At 47.0% G+C, this 17,980-nt stretch overlaps 1 protein-coding gene across 1 annotated transcript in view; it reads right to left on the minus strand.

Annotated features, from left to right (window-relative positions):
- LOC137443497 (orexin receptor type 2-like) overlaps positions 1–15,661 on the minus strand; it is a 35,476-nt gene extending 19,815 nt beyond the window's left edge. Inside the window, exon 1 of the mRNA XM_068143260.1 lies at positions 15,338–15,661. Coding sequence (XP_067999361.1) covers positions 15,338–15,566 — 229 coding nt within the window. The 5' untranslated portion in view covers positions 15,567–15,661. The remainder of the gene's footprint in view (positions 1–15,337) is intronic.
- Between the last annotated feature and the right edge of the window lie 2,319 nt (positions 15,662–17,980).

The raw sequence follows: 17,980 nt of genomic DNA on the forward strand, positions 1-17,980 counted from the left end.
TATGTTTTGGATTTGTGTTGAAAACGTTCTTGATAACACAGAGATGTTTTAGCTGTTGCTGAGCAGTGCTCACACAGAATAAAGACCTTTTCTGTTTCTTACACCACTCTACCAGGGACTAGGCTATGGGTACATGAGAAGTTGGGAGATGACACAGCTAGAACAGCTGACCTCAAATAAACAGAGGGATAGTCTATACCATATGACTTCATACTCAGCATATAAGGCTGGGGGAAGAAGAAGAAATTGGGGCAAGATTAAAAGTGATGCCATTTGTCATCCCAAGCAACCGCTATGTGTGATGGAGTCCTACTGTCGTGGAGATGGCTGAACACCTGCCTGCTGATGGGAAGTGGTGAATGCATTCTTTGTTTTGCTTTGTTTGTGTTCACAGCTTTTGCTTCACACCTATTAAACTGCAACTCAACCTATGACTTTTCACTCTTCCATTTCTCTCCCCCATCCCACTGAAGGGGAGTGAGTGAGCAGCTGTATGGGACTCAGTTGCCAGCTGAGGTTAATCCATGACATAGGTTTATGTTTTAAAAGTAATAGAAAGAATGACACAAAAAGGGCATTTTTAATGCAATCTTTATTATAATGGAAAAAAAGTCCTAGAGTTGGTAATGATGCCCAGAAGGTCTGAACTGTCCTTGAATATATGAAGAAGGACAATATTGTAGGCTGCATACACAAAGGAATTACATACACTCCTGCCAGTGAGGTCATAGCTCTTCATGAACAGGACAAAATAGATTTGAACAATAAAACAAATTGAAACAATATAATGGAAGCATGACAAAAGGAGTAGTTGGTTAGGTCATGTTCCTTTGTATCAGTTGTACATAAGTATATTTGTGTAGGTTCCATAATTTTTTTTCCTAGTAAAACTCTAAGAAAAATATGTAAATTGAAAGAATTATAGCTGCATAACATTGCTTGAAATATATTGTTGAATATAAGCTTCACTGAAATGTACTAATGGAGAATTGTGTCCCACAAGAGACAGTGAGATCCTACATGAAATAAAGCAGATATACAGCAACTAGCTTCCTTGCCACGATATATTGTCTGAAAGGTTTTCTAGCTACCAAGTGCTCTATTGTACTCAGGCTTTTAAGGGGACTTAGCAGTTGGGGGTTGTGGGCTACTTATGCTCTCCAGCTCACTACTACATTATTTTGGCTGCCTTATGGTGCTAGAGAAAGAGCACAAGAACTTAAATCTTCTTGCTGGAAGCTTGTCTCTACAGATCACAACCAGCAATAATAGCACATCTGTCTAATTGCACAGGATTAATTTTATAATTCATTCAAATTACATAATCCTAAGCAATTGACAACCAAATAGAAATAAGAGTTATTATCAAAAGATCAGCTATGCTATAAAACCAGGCTGGTCAGCTCTGGAGAAAGTGTAAAGTACTATCCTACATTTTTCCTGACAGATTAATACAGATTGATTTTGAATTGTCCCACCACACATACACAAATCATTAAAAGCATTAATTAGCAGTCCCAGTAATCTCTGCTGACCTAGCTGTACTGAATGACCAGTTATTTCATAATCATATATAATTAGTTTTCAATCCATAGCAGCAATATAAAGCCTACAAAAACTTTGCACATACTTCATGATAGTGATGGAAGGACCATAGAGATAGGTATCATATTGCACATGACACTACAATAAAAAGATCTTACACTTCAGAATGATTGAATTCAAATTTGCGTAAGTCATTAAAATCCATTTATGCCTGTGGTGGGGTGGAAGGGTAAGGCCAAGAAGCCTCTTCCCTCCCCCCTGTAAAGTAAAGGGAAAGAAAAAATTGAAGGGAAAGGAAAAAAAACTCACAGCTGAATTAGCAAAGCAGTGGAGCTGTATATTTACAAAGCAATGTAGGATATGCAGGGGAATATATACAAATTTACAATATGTACAATATATACAAAGATATACAATAGAGTAGCACAGAAATGAGAGTTCCCCCCTCTGCTGAGGGGGATTTCCCACCTCCGCTCTCCCCCTCTCTCCCCCTTTTCCCCAGAGCAGGTTAGAAAAGAGAGAGAAAGAGAAAAAAAAGTTAGAAGCAGTTCGTGTTAATTGGAAAGGAGTTAATACAGGCCTTTATCAGTTTGAAGGCCGAAGCCTTGGCAGAAAGCCCAGGAGCTGCAAGATGCTGCCCGAAGGACAAGCGGAAGAAAGACTGAAGATAGAAGTGCCGGAGTGCCCAGGATACTCCTCCTGCACTCCCAGTTCAGAAGGTGCTTCCTCCCACTTCACCAATGAAATTAGTTTAGATAATTCCTTTCATTTACCAACTTCCGTCCACCATATTCCCTTTTTTAAAGGCACAGCCTCAAACGGTCACAATGCCCCAAAGCTGAAATGCTGTACTGCTTGAAACTATACGGTTCAAAATACATGTCAGTTAGGAGTTATGGAATTGCACTAGGAAAGACTCTTCCATGTTCATGTTTGTTCCTAATGTAAGAATGCCTTCAGTAGACTACACAAGGAAAATACAATTCACTATGCTAGTGAAATGCTACAGCAAATAAGGCTCGCACTATAAAACTGCTCACTCTATATAATGAGTGTGCATTGCCTGTACAATTTTTCCCTAATTGGGCTAAAATTCTCTTGTCTGAGAGCCAGGAGACACAGTTCTGTCAGGGCTGAGTACAGGCCTAAGCTCTGCAGCCTCTGCCCCTGCCCAGGAGCTAGTTACCTGTGCTGAAGGCCAGCTCTGGTACCAGGCAGCATGTAAGCAAGGATGAGACTGCTAGGAACAGAGATTTTGTACAAAGATATGAGACAGCTCTTTTGGGGGTCACATATTTCCTGGGAGATGCATTTAAGCTCAGGCTCTCCCACTTAGGCAAAGAACACAGTGCAAGTCTGCATGCACGTTGTTGATTTTGATTGCAATCTTCACCCACTGACTTGACTTTCTGACTTAACATCAGACCTGCTTTATCATTATGGATTTGTTTAGCAAGTTGTGGTGGTTTAGGCTGGGTGCTGGCCCGGATGCCACTGCACAGAACACACCTGAGAGGTCCCAAGGGGTGGGCCCAGCCCAGGGGGTGGTCACAGGCATGTATTCCATTTCCCATAATGCCCTGCTCCCCTATAAAATGCCCATGCGGGGTCTCCACTTCCTCTTTCGTCCCCAGCTGCAGCCTAGGTAAAATGGCGTGAGCCACCTCCCTTGGGCCTGCCCAGGCCCGAGGCTGGGTTGGGGGGGAGGAAAGAGCCCTGGGGGGGTTGGGTGTACCCCCAGGTGGGGATGGGATGTTCTTGGCCATGTTCTGGGATCTCTCTCTCTGTCATGGTGCTTGTGGTTCTCTGTAAAACTTTCATTGTTGTTTGTTTTTAAATTGTTTTCCTATTTAAACTTTCCATCACTTTTGCAATACCTTTGTCTGAGTCGTTGTTTCTGCCCTGTGGTGGGGAGGGGGTTTGCCCCAACCCATTACACAAGTGCTGGAAGGTAACTAAACCCTGGTAAACATCACTGGATCTACCAGCCCCCAGCCTCTGTAGGACTGTGTTGGTGGTTATGCTGCCTTGCTAGCTTTGCTGCTGCCCTTAGCTCCTGGCTCTCCTTCCTCTGGGGAACAGAACCTTCTAGTTCTTCTCTGACAAATTCCACTTGTGAGATGCAAGCTAAATAACTCAGCTGCTAATGTCCAAAAATAAAAGGTTTCACTTGACATACAACACAGAAAATAAACAACACTTAAAGAACTAGGAGGCTTTCCAAATCCTTCTTTTTTTTTTTTTTTTAATAAGGTGGTGAGTTATAGGAGGAAGTGGTGACAGCTTTCATTTTACTTGGTAATACACCAAAGACAGTTCTTCTGAAGAGTACTTCACTGACCTATGGGAAAGATGTGTTTGTCTGTTGAACTACTGGCAGATGGAGTTTTAGTGTTTTCAGTGCTTTTGGAGTTGTGCCATTGCTGAATTGCTCTGCTGAGTTACTTTGCCACCTTCTTAGAAGTAAGAACAATAACACTATTGAAAGTAGTTAAGAATTAAACAGAATATGAGACTCCATATGGAAAGGAATGTATTTTTCCTCTTTCAATAACTTCTGATGGGTTTTGACACCAGAGACCAATCACTTTTCCACTTATTCAGGTTCTGGCCCTCCTCTTTTTTCACTGAATGAGTTCACAGCGGAATTATTGTCATTTGGAATGATGTGAGAATACAAGTAGCCAAACTGCTTATTATTTTACTCAATTTAAAAAACAAACAAAAAAACCCAACAAAATCAAACACAAACAAACAAAACTATCCAAAGACATTCTTGTTTCATTAAGCTATAAGGATAGCCTCCAAACAGATGGAACTGTCCTTTCTTTCAGAACTCAAAAGTTAACAGAATGAGACATCAAACATCTCTTGCAGCTCACCTTCCTTCAATTCTGGGCACTGCTGTTTTTCAGAGCTGGGCTCAGTAGGACCACGCTGTTCATAGTAGGCAGAATTGCCTTTTGACATAAAGAATGGTAAGGGAAAGTAAAACTCTCCCCTTGAGCCTCCGATCAGTAAGCATAAAGAGTGGAACTAGTTACATATCTGGATATAAGAATGCGCTGGGTTGAGGCAGCCCCCTTCCCCACTCCTGGCAACAATAAACACTCAGACAAACGGATTGCAAAAGTGATGGAAAGTTTAAACAGAAAGCAGTGAACTTTTACAGAAAGCCAAAAGCGCAGTGACAAAGAAAGATCCCAAAACAGACCCAGAGAGATCCCATCCCCACCTGAGGGTACACCCAAGACCCCCAGGGCTCCTTCTTCCCCCTCCCACTGCTAGGCTAGTCTCAGCTGGCCAGATCTGAGACTGCCCATCCCCCCGTGGCCTTGGGCCTAGCCAGGCCCAAAGCCAGGAGACATGTCCCCCAGTTACCAGCTCACGGAGGAGGAAGAAAAGAGAGCGTGCTAGACTCCGCACTGGATCTTATAGTGGTGCTTAGGATTGTGGTATGAAATACTACATAATTTCCTGTGTCCACCCCTCTGGGCTGGACTTCTGAACACAGGAAGTAAACATTACAGGGGGGCACCCAGCTCAAACTGCAACACGCCACCCCTTATTTCATACCATAATCTTTGCACCCAAACACATCATTAAATCAGAAATCTTCCAATGACATGTTCGGCGAAGTCCATATCTTCATCTGGGCGTCCACGCAAACAGTCTCTCATTCAGGCTCAAGTGTCAGTCCATTCCAGTTCTTCTTCCCTCATCTAATGGAACCTCTTGGCGATGCAGAGTTCACTCTTCTGCGGTGCAAGCTCTTTATGGATCCATTGGACATCCTGGTCACCTGGAAAGAACCTCACAACTTCTCAACCAAACCTTTATTCCCATCTCTATTTTCTCTCCACCCCTGGGGCAAGCCAATCAGAACAATCAGGCTCTAACTGCTTCTCCACCCCTCCAGGAAAACAGCACGCTGAGCCTTCCACAACCCTACACGGACCTATCCCAAGCCCAGTGCTGACCGCTTCCAGCCGCGGCCCGAGGCTCTACAGATGCATGTCACAGTACACCGCCTTCCTACTAGGCGTTTGCGTACCAAGACGTGACAGCATCCAACAAAACAACCCTCCCCCAGAAGAGGGAGGGGCTGCACCACAACCTACTGAGAAGAAGAGAGGTGGAGCCAGGTGTTCGGTGCCATTTTTGGAACTCGTCCGAAAAGGTCGGGGAAGAGACTAGGGCCGGCCCCGCCGCAGCCCGAGTGCACAGCCAGGACCGCCGCCGCCGCTCCGAGCGCACAGCCATGCTCACCGCTGCCGCAGCCGAGTGCATGGCCAGGACCGCCGTTGCCGCTCCGAGCACGCGGCCGTGCTCACCACCACCGCAGCCCGAGTGGCCGGCCGGGGACCGCCGTCGCCGCTTCGAGCGCACGGCCGGTCCCGCCGCCACCGCAGCTCGAGTGGACGGCCAGGGGGCCACCGGCGCCGCTCCGAGCGCACGGCCAGGCCCGCCGCCGGGCATACAGGAGGGTTCCAGCCACCACTATCGCCGCGGTACAGAATCAAAATCGCCTCCACCCCTCGGGCATTCAAATGCCTCCTACAGCAAAAGCCATAAGCACATCCTCAGGGCCCTTGAGAACAGCTTTCACCTGGAGTCCCCATTCGCCCATAGAGAGCCAAGTTCGCCCGCTCGCCCCGGCTGACCCTACCCCGCAGCGAGAACGGACCTGACTTTCATCTGCTCACTGCTGCCCCTCCCCCACTTCACTCCCTGCCGCTTCTGCTGCTCCGCAGAGAATAAAGCTGGGGGAAGGGCAGGTCCCGCATTCTCAAGCGGTGCCCCCATTCCGATGGTTAAGAACCACCCCTGCTTGAAATAGCAGGAGGGACTCTGTGCCACTGGTCACGCACCAGGTGTCCCCCTGCAATCCACAAGAACTTAACACAATCGCCCCAAGAACAACACATGAGCCCCCAACTGCCAGAAGACCAAAACGACGCCCAGAACTAAATTTAAACTCCCTTATCTTTTGCAATCCGATCTGCAGAGTAGCCACAATAACCAACTCCTACTCCTGGCTGGCTCGCCAAGAATGTAAAGGGGTTCGGGGCAGACCCCCTGCCCACTTAACCATCCTCTGCTACCAAGAATGTGCTGGGTTGAGGCAGCCCCCTTCCCCACCCCTGGCAACAATAAACACTCAGACAAACGGATTGCAAAAGTGATGGAAAGTTTAAACAGAAAGCAGTGAACTTTTACAGAAAGCCAAAAGCGCAGTGACAAAGATCCCAAAACAGACCCAGGGAGATCCCATCCCCACCTGAGGGTACACCCAAGACCCCCAGGGCTCCTTCTTCCCCCTCCCACTGCTAGGCTAGTCTCAGCTGGCCAGATCTGAGACTGCCCATCCCCCCGTGGCCTTGGGCCTAGCCAGGCCCAAAGCCAGGAGACATCTCCCCCAATTACCAGCTGATGGAGGAGGAAGAAAAGAGAGCATGCTAGACTCCGCACTGGATCTTATAGTGGTGCTTAGGATTGTGGTAGGAAATACTACATAATTTCCTGTGTCCACCCCTCTGGGCTGGACTTGTGGACACAGGAAGTAAACATTGCAGGGGGGCACCCAGCTCAAACTGCAACAAAATCTGTAATGAAAAAGGTTTAATTACAAGCCATCTTAGTCTTTTAATGTTTTTCTACTTTTGGGTACCTCACAAGGATGTGTATGACTCATTCTTGCCAGGAATCCCCATGTTACCCAAATATCAATATACTTCAGTTGATATCTGTACTCTTACAGGAGCTAAGCACCTATATGGTGTGCTTTTTAAAATGATAACGCCACTCTAGCTTTTATTCTTCCAAAAGATAGAGTGACTCTCATGCTGTTATGACCAAAGTAAAGCCCTTTCAGTGCCAGATTCCCCAAGTAATCCTGACAGAATCAAATGTAGTAATTTAAAATGTGATTAAATGTAGTATGCCTCACCTATGGCAATCAAAAAGGATTCCTGAAGATTATGGCATTATTTAAGAGAATATAGGACTCATTCTATTCTATCAATATGTGCATTTACACCTAGATCTCAGTATTCATATACCTTTACAATGAGAACAAAGTAACATTTGAGGCAAGTTTCCTATTGATACACATTGGCTAGTACTCTAGTGTTAGTACTGTGCAGAAATGTTTTCTTCTGCAGCCCAAAAACTATCTAACTACAATAAGTAAAAATCAAAAGTTGCGCTGTTGAGCTCTGTGAGTCAGACTGTGAACTCTTTGAGGAAAGGACCACAGTTGGATTAAATACAGATCTCAGCACTACTAGCAGTTACTGTAAAGTAGATATTAAATGAAAGAGCTACCCAGCAAATAGTAATTATGAGTCAATTAAATTTGGGTTTATTCTGAACTGGAAAGAAAAACAAGCATCACCAAATTGTGTGATTAAGTAGTTTCTGAAATCTCTCTCTGATGTCCTCCATGGTCTCTTAGCCTTGGAAGCCTGCAATGCTGAGGACTTGCAAACTGTGTGCTGGCAGGCTGTGGTGCACAGGATCTCAGCTCCTGCTACCTCTGGGAAAGGCTGCCAAGAGTAGGTTGCTTCTTCGGCTTTCAGTCTTTGATCAAACTAATTGATCTCTGCAGCACATCTTGATTTTGATGAATGCTTGTACCCTGAGTGGGACCATTTAATTAGGAAAGTCCTGACCCATGTTAATGAATAACTTAAATGAGGATTATTGCTCTTCTTTTCCTGTACAAGTAGAGTTAAATGTATGGGGTTGTACATTACTTACAAACCCCTTGTGGTCTCATTCCAGTTACTAACTGCTACAACTGGTTAGTGTGGAATAACATCCGTAACCAGAGAATTCTTCACATCCTACAAAAAACTTTACATCTTTATAAAGGTTCCTATTTTTGAGCAATGTTTTTAATGTAATGTTTTCTCATAAAGAAGAAATAGCTATTTACAGTCAGCATACATTCTCTATTAAGAAGTCCTATGTTTTACATTAGTTGTGAAAAGAAGCTGCAAAATTTTAATTGTTGTGCAGTGATAAAGAAATCTTCTGGTCTTGTTTGCAAAACAGAAAATCCTTACTCTCAGTATCTATTCTGGTGTTAGTGATAAATAGTGACCAAGTGAAAAAGCAAACAGGACAAAGCATACTGATGTTTTCAACCAGATTACAGATTCTATGAATGTTCATTAAGTGTGTCCTTTAAAGCAGTTTCTTCCCAGTGGCTTGCACAGAAATGTCTGGTGAACAGCCAACACAAGCACAAATGAGAATCATTGACCCTGAGGTACTCAAATGCAATAATGAAACTCACTGTTTTGAATAGGGCACAGACTAAAGAGTGTCAAAACACTGACTTCATATGCCACCCAAGTTCAGCAACACTGATGATGCCATAAAGCACTACTAGCCACTAAAACTCCCTTCAGAATCACTTCTGCTCTGCTTCAAGAAGGCCCATGACTAAATCCCAGATTAACCTTGAATATGGATTTTTCAGGCAGGAGAAACTGGCTTCTCAGAGATTTCATCATGTGCACTGGGCTCTTAAGATGTTCACTGGCAGTAAAATAAAGTTTCACAAAAATGTCTTTGGAGAGAGAATTAGACCATGTCAGTTTCTCTCCTCAAAATCATATGAGCCTGCAATCAGTGCAGTATGATCTTCCCTGCATAAAGATGAGACAGTGTTCACCTAACAAGTATCTGCACCGGCAAATCCCACAAACAACTGGTCCATAAAGAGAAGTGACAGTTTGTGTGTGTGAGGTCCATGTAATGCACAAAGGAAGTTTAAAGAGCAAATGGCTCAGGCAGCAGGTAAAGTGGGTGGACAGCCAAACACCTGCTTCTGTCCCAAGCAAAAAGATAACATGCACAAATGTCAGGGAGGAACAGGTCCATATCAGCGCCAGTATCGTCTCTACCTGCAAATGCACAGAGAAGAAAGCTTTTTACCTTGTGGCTTCACAGGAAAAGAGTGTAAACAAAGTGGCAGCTCCTATAGCTGAAGATTTAACCTTGAGTCTTTACAGGCAGGAGGACAGCCTGTTTACATAATGGGTGAGAGCAAATAAGTAAACACAAGTAATTTTCCTAAACCCATCTTTGTTCACAATCAGCACAAAGCACATTTTTGATCCTAAAGTACAGCCTCTTTGTGAGGGATATTATCTTTACATTGCCTATCAAGATAAATGCTGAGCAGCGGACAGAGCAAACACTCATTGAGCTCCTCGACAGCTCTAACATACCCTCTTTGGCTGAAAACACACTGTTTTTGCCAACGTGGGTACTGATTTATAGGCACTTAGCGTCCTATTCCACAAACAAACAAACCAAACCAAACCAAAAAAACTATACAAACAAAACCAAACAAAACCAAACAAAATACCAAAACACCCAAAACGAACAAGCCAGTATCATAAGTCCGTGTAAAGAAAGAAAAAAAAAGCTTTCCAAAATTTTGCCTTTGGCCACGGTCCTATTTGCATCTTGCCTCGAAAAGCCTGAAGAGCCTGCAGATGACAGCCCTACAATGCATAAATCTTTCTGAAAAACATGAATGGAAGACCCGTATGGCAGGGCTGGGCGCTCCAGCGCGCCAGTCCGTTCATGAAAATGTCACCGGTGTAAATCAGAAATGCAAATGGCCGTGCCTCCATCTAAGCGGGTTCTCACGGCATTGATGGCTTCCCAGCACTTAAGCCCATTCATAAACGCAGAACTGATGAAGAGCAACGTCTCCGCTCTCCAGGCTGCCGGCAAGCTACACGGAGGACACAGCCGCTTCAGGGCGTGCATGTGCACAGGCGAGCCTGCCCCGTGCCCCAACAGGGACTGCCTGGCGACAAGCTGTGGGGCCGTTCTCGGCTTGGAGTGGAAGCAGAGCGGCAGCTCCGTTCGGGAGGGGACAAAAGGGTTCTGGTCAGAGCCCTCTTGCCTCTCCTCCTCACCTCCTCCGCCTGTTCCGCAAGTGCTGATGCTTCCAGTGACCGTAGCCCACCCATGCCCAAGACTCCCGCGTCCCGCTCAAGGGTTGCCCGCCGACAGCACTGCCCCCTCCCCCCAGCCTCCGCACCTTCATCGTGGCTGAATGGGAAAGGGGGGAGGCGGCTTCGAAGCACCACCCGCCTCGTTTCCCTCAATGAGAGCCCAGGAGCGCACCGCCCTCAGTCCCACTCCACTCCCCGCTCCGCGCCGCTCTGAGGAGCCTTTCGTGCGCCAGATGCTGAGGGGAGCAATGGCTGGCTTTCGAGTCCGCTGCCCTCCGCCCCGTTCCGCGCCCTGTTCTCCCTTTGTTCGCCCTTCAGTGAAGGGTTAAATCTTGGAGAGCCGAGCTCCAAGCACTGCTGGACTGATAAGAAGGAGACAGTGTTGGCCATGATGGCTTGTGAACTTTGGGAACTCAGTGCAGCAGTGCTGTTGGAGGAAGGCAGATATTTGATTACGTGTGGTTGTTATGACCTGAGAGGGTCAGTCTTCAGACATATAGAAGAAGGATGTAATGGAGTCCCTGTTCCTGTTGTAAACGGCTTCTGCGCTGTATTAGTTTTATAAAGAAGAATTCTGTATAATAAAGTGGACACCTGGCCTGCATCAGGCTGCGTCCCGTCTCTTAATCGCGGCAAATGGTGACCCCCAACGTGATAGGGGCGATGAAACACTAAGCTGCGTCCTGCTGCGTATTCCCTCGGAACTTTGAATGAGCTGCTGAAAGGAAGCGGGAAAAGCCGGCCGGCCAGAGCAATCCCTCCCGCTGGACGAGAGGTGAGCCTTGGGAAACATGGGGAACCAGGAGAGTTCCTCAGAAAGAGATGCTTATGAATTAATGCAAGAACTCCTTAAAAAGCATGGCAAGGTTATCTGTGGCCGTGATCTTAAGGAGATGCTGGAGTGGGTGCAGGAGAACATCCCGACAGTTACAATATCCAGCATGTTTACGAGTGAAATCTGGGATCAAGTGGGGGTGAAGTTATGGGATGCTGCTACTACAGGGAATGCTGAGGCACAGCGTATGCTCCCATGGTGGCGGATTATATTTGAGATGATTAAAGCGCAAGAAGGGAACTTGGAACAGAGTATTGAGGGAGCTCAGATTCCTCCTCCGTTACCCTCTAAGCTGCCACCAAAGCCGAAGCTGCGGACTGAGACTTTGGGCACATATGCAGCAGAATACCCACCCCCCCAAAGACGACCTCCTAGATCCAGGTCATGTCTATCCTGAACGGGAACCAGACCTTTATCTCCGGGATCCTCACGATGTGTGGGCTTCTATTAAGCGCCAAGCTTTGCGGGATGGAGACACTGAGGTTGCCGCAAGGATCGTAGCTCCTGTACTGTATGCGGGAAGAGGGGGTAACCCTCAATGGGAGGCTTTGTCCTTCCCAGTGATTAAAGAACTCCCTCGTACTGCCGCTGAGCATGGGCTCTCTTCTCCTTATTTTGCTAATCTTTTAAGGTCTATACTCGACAATCACGTAATGACACCATACGACTTAAAATCTCTAGCGCAACTGTTGCTAACTCCGTCTCAGTATACTTTACGGGAGTTCCAGTGGAGAAAAGGGCACCAAGCGCTCTTACTTACATATGCGGGACATAACAATCAGGCTTTAGCGGCACTCACATTGGATCACCTCATGGGCACAGGTCAACACACCGACCCAGAAGCGCAAGCCCGCGACTGCCCGCGGGAAGCCCTGGAAGCATCGCGAGAGGAGGCACGAAAGGCTTTTCTTAAAGTCCCGGACTCCCAAAAGCCACACAAAGTTTTTATGAATATCATTCAGGAACCGCGGGAACCTTATATGTAATTCATAGACAGGCTTAAACTGGCCTTAGAATGCCAAATCGATAATGGGGAGGCAAGGGAAATATTACTGTTGAAATTAGCTGTGGAAAATGCAAATGCATATTGTAAGAAGCTGTTAAAATCTTTGCCTAATCAAAACCCCACCTTGCTAGAAATGATTGAGGCATGTAATAAGATAGGTACGATGGAATATAAGTATGAAACTATGGATGCAGCTTTTGCAGCTATGAATGGTCCAATGAATACAGGAGTTTGTTATGGCTGTGGGAAACCGGGTCATCTCAGAAAGAATTGTTTGGTAGCTAATACTGGAGCCAAACCTAAGGCACCCGGGATTTGCCCTAAGTGCCAGAAGGGGAGGCATTATGCTAACCAGTGTCGATCTAAGTAGAATTCTCAAGGGCAGCCTGTGCAGGGAAACTGGATGCGGAGCGCGGGACGGCACCATGAGCAGACACAAATCATCCAGCTGTCACCGGCCAGCCAGATGCCGGCAGCACGCGTGTCTCTGACCTCCGCCCAGCAACAGCAGGCAGCGCAGGGCTGGACCTGGCGACCTCCGACACAGCAACTTTACTTGATACCACGGTACATTTATTGCCAACAGGTGTGTCAGGTCCTCTTCCAGTTAAAACTCAGGCATTAATATTAGGTAGATCATCAACAACGATATCAGGGATTTTTGTGCTTCCTGGGGTTGTCGATTCTGACAGCACAGATAAAATTCAGGTCATGGCATGGACTCCGTTTCCTCCCTGCACGGTACCGAAGGGAAGTCGTATTGCACAGCTATTATTGCTTCCCTTGGGATCAGAACGTCACCCTGCAAAGGGACCTTTAAGAAATAAAGGAGGATTCGGGTCTACTGGGGATCCACAGATTCTGTGGGTACAGACTATCTCTCAAAAACGTCCTATTTGTCAATGTGTCCTGATGTATGGTCAGCAGAAAATAGTGCTTAGTGGTATTGATACTGGAGCAGACGTCACAGTGATTTCTAAAGCTAAATGGCCCCCCCGCTGGCCTGTAGCTAGTGCATCTCAGGCGCTGGCAGGCATAGGGGGAGCTGGAGAAAGCCATCAGAGCCTGAATTTCATTCAGATTCAGGGACCAGAGGGACATATAGCTTCTGTGAAACCTTTTGTTTTATCTGTGCCTATGGTGCTATGGGGTCATGATGTGCTTTCACAATGGGGGATGACCATGAACACCCATTTTTAGAGGGGGCCATTGCGGTGTGCAACACCCTCCAGTTAACATGGAAAACAAATTCCCCTGTCTGGGTGGATCAATGGCCCCTACCATTGGAAAAGCTTTGCGCACTCCAAGAACTAGTCACAGAGCAACTGGGGAAAGGGCATATTGTACCCTCCACGAGTCCATGGAACTCTCCTATTTTTGTCATCAAAAAACAAACAGGCAAGTGGTGATTACTCCATGATCTCAGAAAGATTAATGATGTTATGGAAGATATGGGGAGCCTTCAACCAGGGCTACCCTCACCCACAATGATACCACGATATTGGCATTTAACTGTTATTGACCTGAAAGATTGCTTCTTTAGCATTTCTTTACATCCAAATGATGCTCCTAAATTTGCTTTTTCAGTTCCAGACATCAACATGCAACAACCTTTGCAGAGATATCATTGGGTTGTGCTTCCACAAGGAATGAAAAATAGTCCTACAATTTGTCAGTGGTATGTGGCAAAAATTCTTAGTCCTGTTCAAGAGGCATTTCTTGATGTTCTGATTTATCATTACATGGATGACATTCTAGTGGCATCACAAAGCCCCGAGCTCATGGAGAAAGCCGTAGCCCTTACTGTATCTACGGTGACTAAAGTAGGATTTTGTGTAGCACCTGAGAAAATTCAGAATGTACCACCTTGGAAATATTTAGGGTGGAGAATTTGGACCGAAACATTTGTTCCACAATCTTTACAGATCAATGTACATGTGAAGACACTTCATGATGTTCCTTCATCTTTTAAATTGTTTGCTAATTGGGAACTTTTTCTCTGGCTTTGTAGTTTTCTCAGAACAATTATGTATGCTTTTACTGCTTTATTCTTTTTGTTACTTTTACTTTGTTTATTGTAATGCTTATAGAGTTTGATTAATAGCTTTGTTAAGTTTATTGTAATGTTTATAGGGTTTGATTAATTGCTTTGTTAAGGGGATTCTTGTTATATAACAGAAGGGGGAAATGAAGGGTTAAATCTTGGAGAGCCGAGCTCCAAGCACTGCTGGACTGATAAGAAGGAGACAGTGTTGGCCATGATGGCTTGTGAACTATGGGAACTCAGTGCAGCAGTGCTGTTGGAGGAGGGCAGATATTTGATTACGTGTGGTTGTTATGACCTGAGAGGGTCAGTCTTCAGACATATAGAAGAAGGATGTAACGGAGTCCCTGTTCCTGTTGTAAATGGCTTCTGCGCTGTATTAGTTTTATAAAGAAGAATTCTGTATAATAAAGTGGACATCTGGCCTGCATCAGGCTGAGTCCCGTCTCTTAATCGCGGCACTTCAGAAAATACCGCGCCTTTGTTATTCCCAGAGCGGCGCCGGGGTATGTGTGTGTGTGTATGTGTGTGAGGGCGCAGCAGCTTTCGCAAGCAGGCTGAGAGGCGGAGCAGCCGGCCGCGGCGGGCAGGGCGCGGGGAATTCAGCACCTCGGCCCGACGGACAGAGACGGGCACCGGCCAGCGCTCCCTGTCTCTTGCCCAGCGGATTCCCGTGTGAGCTCCACCGGCCTTTCCCAGCCCACCCTGCCCCAGCAGCAAAAGGCTCACTCCTCAGCCCGTCTCAGGCGCAGGGAGAAGCGGTTTCACGCATCCCGTAGCAAAGCCCGCTTCCGTGCTCCGCTTTCCCCCGCTGCTGGGGATGCCCGTTTTTACAGTGAGGGAAACCCACCTCCATTTTCCAGCCGCCGTGCAAAGCCCGCTTCGGCAAGGGGGAAAGGGAAGTTTGCGGGAGCGCGACTCACCCAGGACGTTCCCGACGAGCGCCACGATGAAGACGACGATGTAGACAGCGATCAGCGCCCATTCGTACTCCTTGGGATGCAAATATTCCTTCCAGAGGTATCGCAGGAACTCCTTATTGTCGTAGTCAGAGGAAGGAGTTAAAAGAGCCTCCAGCGTTTCGTTGAGCTCCGACCCAGTCGTCCAGTTCCTGCACGGAGAGGAACCGTTCTCAGGTTGAATCCGGGACATCCCTGGTAGTTGGTCTGATGACCGGGGAAAAAACAAACAAACAAAAATCCCCCTACAAAACAGACCCTCTCAGATCATCCGAGCTTTCTCCCCTCTGTCCATCGAAGCTTGTGCTTGCCAGTGCAAAAAGCGGGGTGTGGGGAGAAAAATGACGCGGGAACTTACGGGAGCCAATGCGGGAACAGGCTGGGGATCCGCGTCGGTCCCCGGCCCGCCCTGACCAGCCTTCTCCCCAGCCGGCGGGCTGCATGCCACGGGTGACAGCTGCACCTCCCGTGCTGGAAAAGTCACGTCTGTTTTGGACGACGACGATTTTCTTTCCCCAAACCATTCACATGCTCACACCTCTCCCCCCCTTGCACACACCCCCCCCCGCCACTCCCCCGCATCTCTGCACGTCCTCTAGACCTGCATCCCCCCCTGCTCCCATCTCGCCTCCCTCCCCCCCCACCCTTCCGACCCCATTTCTCCTCGATTTCGCACCCTGTCTCACACAGGCACTTTTCTTTTGACCTTTCTATACTGAATATACAGTCAAGACATTTCTAGATTAAAGCTAGTGGAAAACTGCTATGGAAGGAAGTACAGGGAGTAAGAAGCCATTAAAAGCGAGTGTCTAATTAAACTGTCTTCTTTATGTGCCTCTTTTGAAAGCTGGACTGAGTATGGTGCTAAAATAGACAAATTAACCTCCTTAAGAGCACTGATCAGACAAGTACAGGGTTTCACTGGGTTTGAGGATCATTGATAGCTCACTGTCGGTTTGAATCTATCATGCATGTTCCCTAGGTTGACATTATTTCAAACATCCAGCTTGGGATCTTAGGACAGCAGCTGGCCCTTAGCTATTCTGAATTGAGCTAAACTGGCAGAGAGCAATTCCAGAGAGCCCAGAAATGCCAGTTGAACAGTGTGATAGCATCCCTGGCTTCTGATCACTGCTTTTTGAATTATTTTTATACTTTGCCCAGTGTACATTTCCTGTGAGAGAAAGGTTCTAGGAGGTTCTTAGAATGCATGGAGGACAGCTTCTTATCCCAGGTGCTGCGTGAGTGTGCTGGGTTGAGGCAGCCTACTTCCCCACCACTGGCAACAATAAACACTCAGACAAACGGATTGCAAAAGTGATGGAAAGTTTAAGTAGAAAGCAGACAGCCAAAAGCGCAGTGACAAAGAAAGATCCCAAAACAGACCCAGAGAGATCCCATCCCCACCGGAGGGTACACCCAAGACCCCCAGGGCTCCTTCTTCCCCCTCCCACTGCTAGGCTAGTCTCAGCTGGCCAGATCTGAGACTGCCCATCCCCCCATGGCCTTGGGCCTAGCCAGACCCAAAGCCAGGAGGCATCTCCCCCAGTTACTGGCTGACAGAGAAGGAAGAGAAGAGGAGGTGCTAGACTCCGCACTGCATCTTATAGTGGTGCAAAGAATTGTGGTAGGAAATACTACATAATTTTCTGTGTCCACCCATCTGGACTGGACTTCTGGACACAGGAAGAAAACATTGCAGGGGGGCACCCAGCTCAAACTGCAACAGTGAGCCTACCAGGGGGAAGGCTATGCTTGACCTCCTCTTCACCAATAGGGAAGGGCTGGTGGGCGATGTGGTGTTTAGAGGCCAGTGACCACGAGATAATTGAATTCTCAGTATTTGGTCAAGCTAAGAGGGGTAGCAAGAAGACCTCCACTATGGATTTCCGGAGGGTGGACTTCAGGCTATTCAAGGAACTAATTCAGAGGGTTCCTTGGGATAAAGCCCTTAAAAACAAAGGGGTCCAGGAGAGCTGGACCTACTTCAAGGAAGAATTGTTGAAGGCGCAGGGACAGGCTGTGCCAATGTGCCGGAAGATGAGCCGCCGGGGCAGACGGCCAGCCTGGATGGTTAATGAACTTTTAATAGAACTAAGGGAAAAAAAGAGGGTGTATCACCTTTGGAAGAAAGGTGAGGCAACCCATGAAAAATTTAAGGATGTTGCTAGGTCTTGTAGGAAGAAAATTAGGGAGGCAAAAGCGCATTTGGAGCTTAGACTGGCCTCTGCTGTGAAGGACAACAAAAAGTCCTTCTATAAATACATTAAGAGGAAGGGCAAGGACAACCTCCACTCCTTGGTGGATGCGGAGGGGAACCTTGTGATAAGGGATGAGGAAAAGGCAGAGATACTTAACACCTTCTTTGCCTCAATTTTTACTAGCAGGACAGAATGTCTTCCAGACAGCTGGCCTCCAGAGCTGGCAGAAGGAGCCAGGGAGCTGCACAGTTTTCCTCTGTTCCAGAATGGGGTAGTTGGTGATCTGCTCAGCCGCCTGGATCCCCTCAAGTCCATGGGACCAGATGGGATCCATCCTAGGGTGCTGAGAGAGCTGTCAGAGGAGCTGGCCAAGCCGCTCTCCATCATTTTCCAGCAGTCCTGGCTC

This window comes from Melanerpes formicivorus, unplaced genomic scaffold (genome assembly GCF_026170545.1).
Source record: "Melanerpes formicivorus ecotype bairdi unplaced genomic scaffold, bMelFor1.0.p_v2 SCAF_9, whole genome shotgun sequence".
In the NCBI taxonomy this organism is placed as follows: Eukaryota; Metazoa; Chordata; class Aves; order Piciformes; family Picidae; genus Melanerpes; species Melanerpes formicivorus.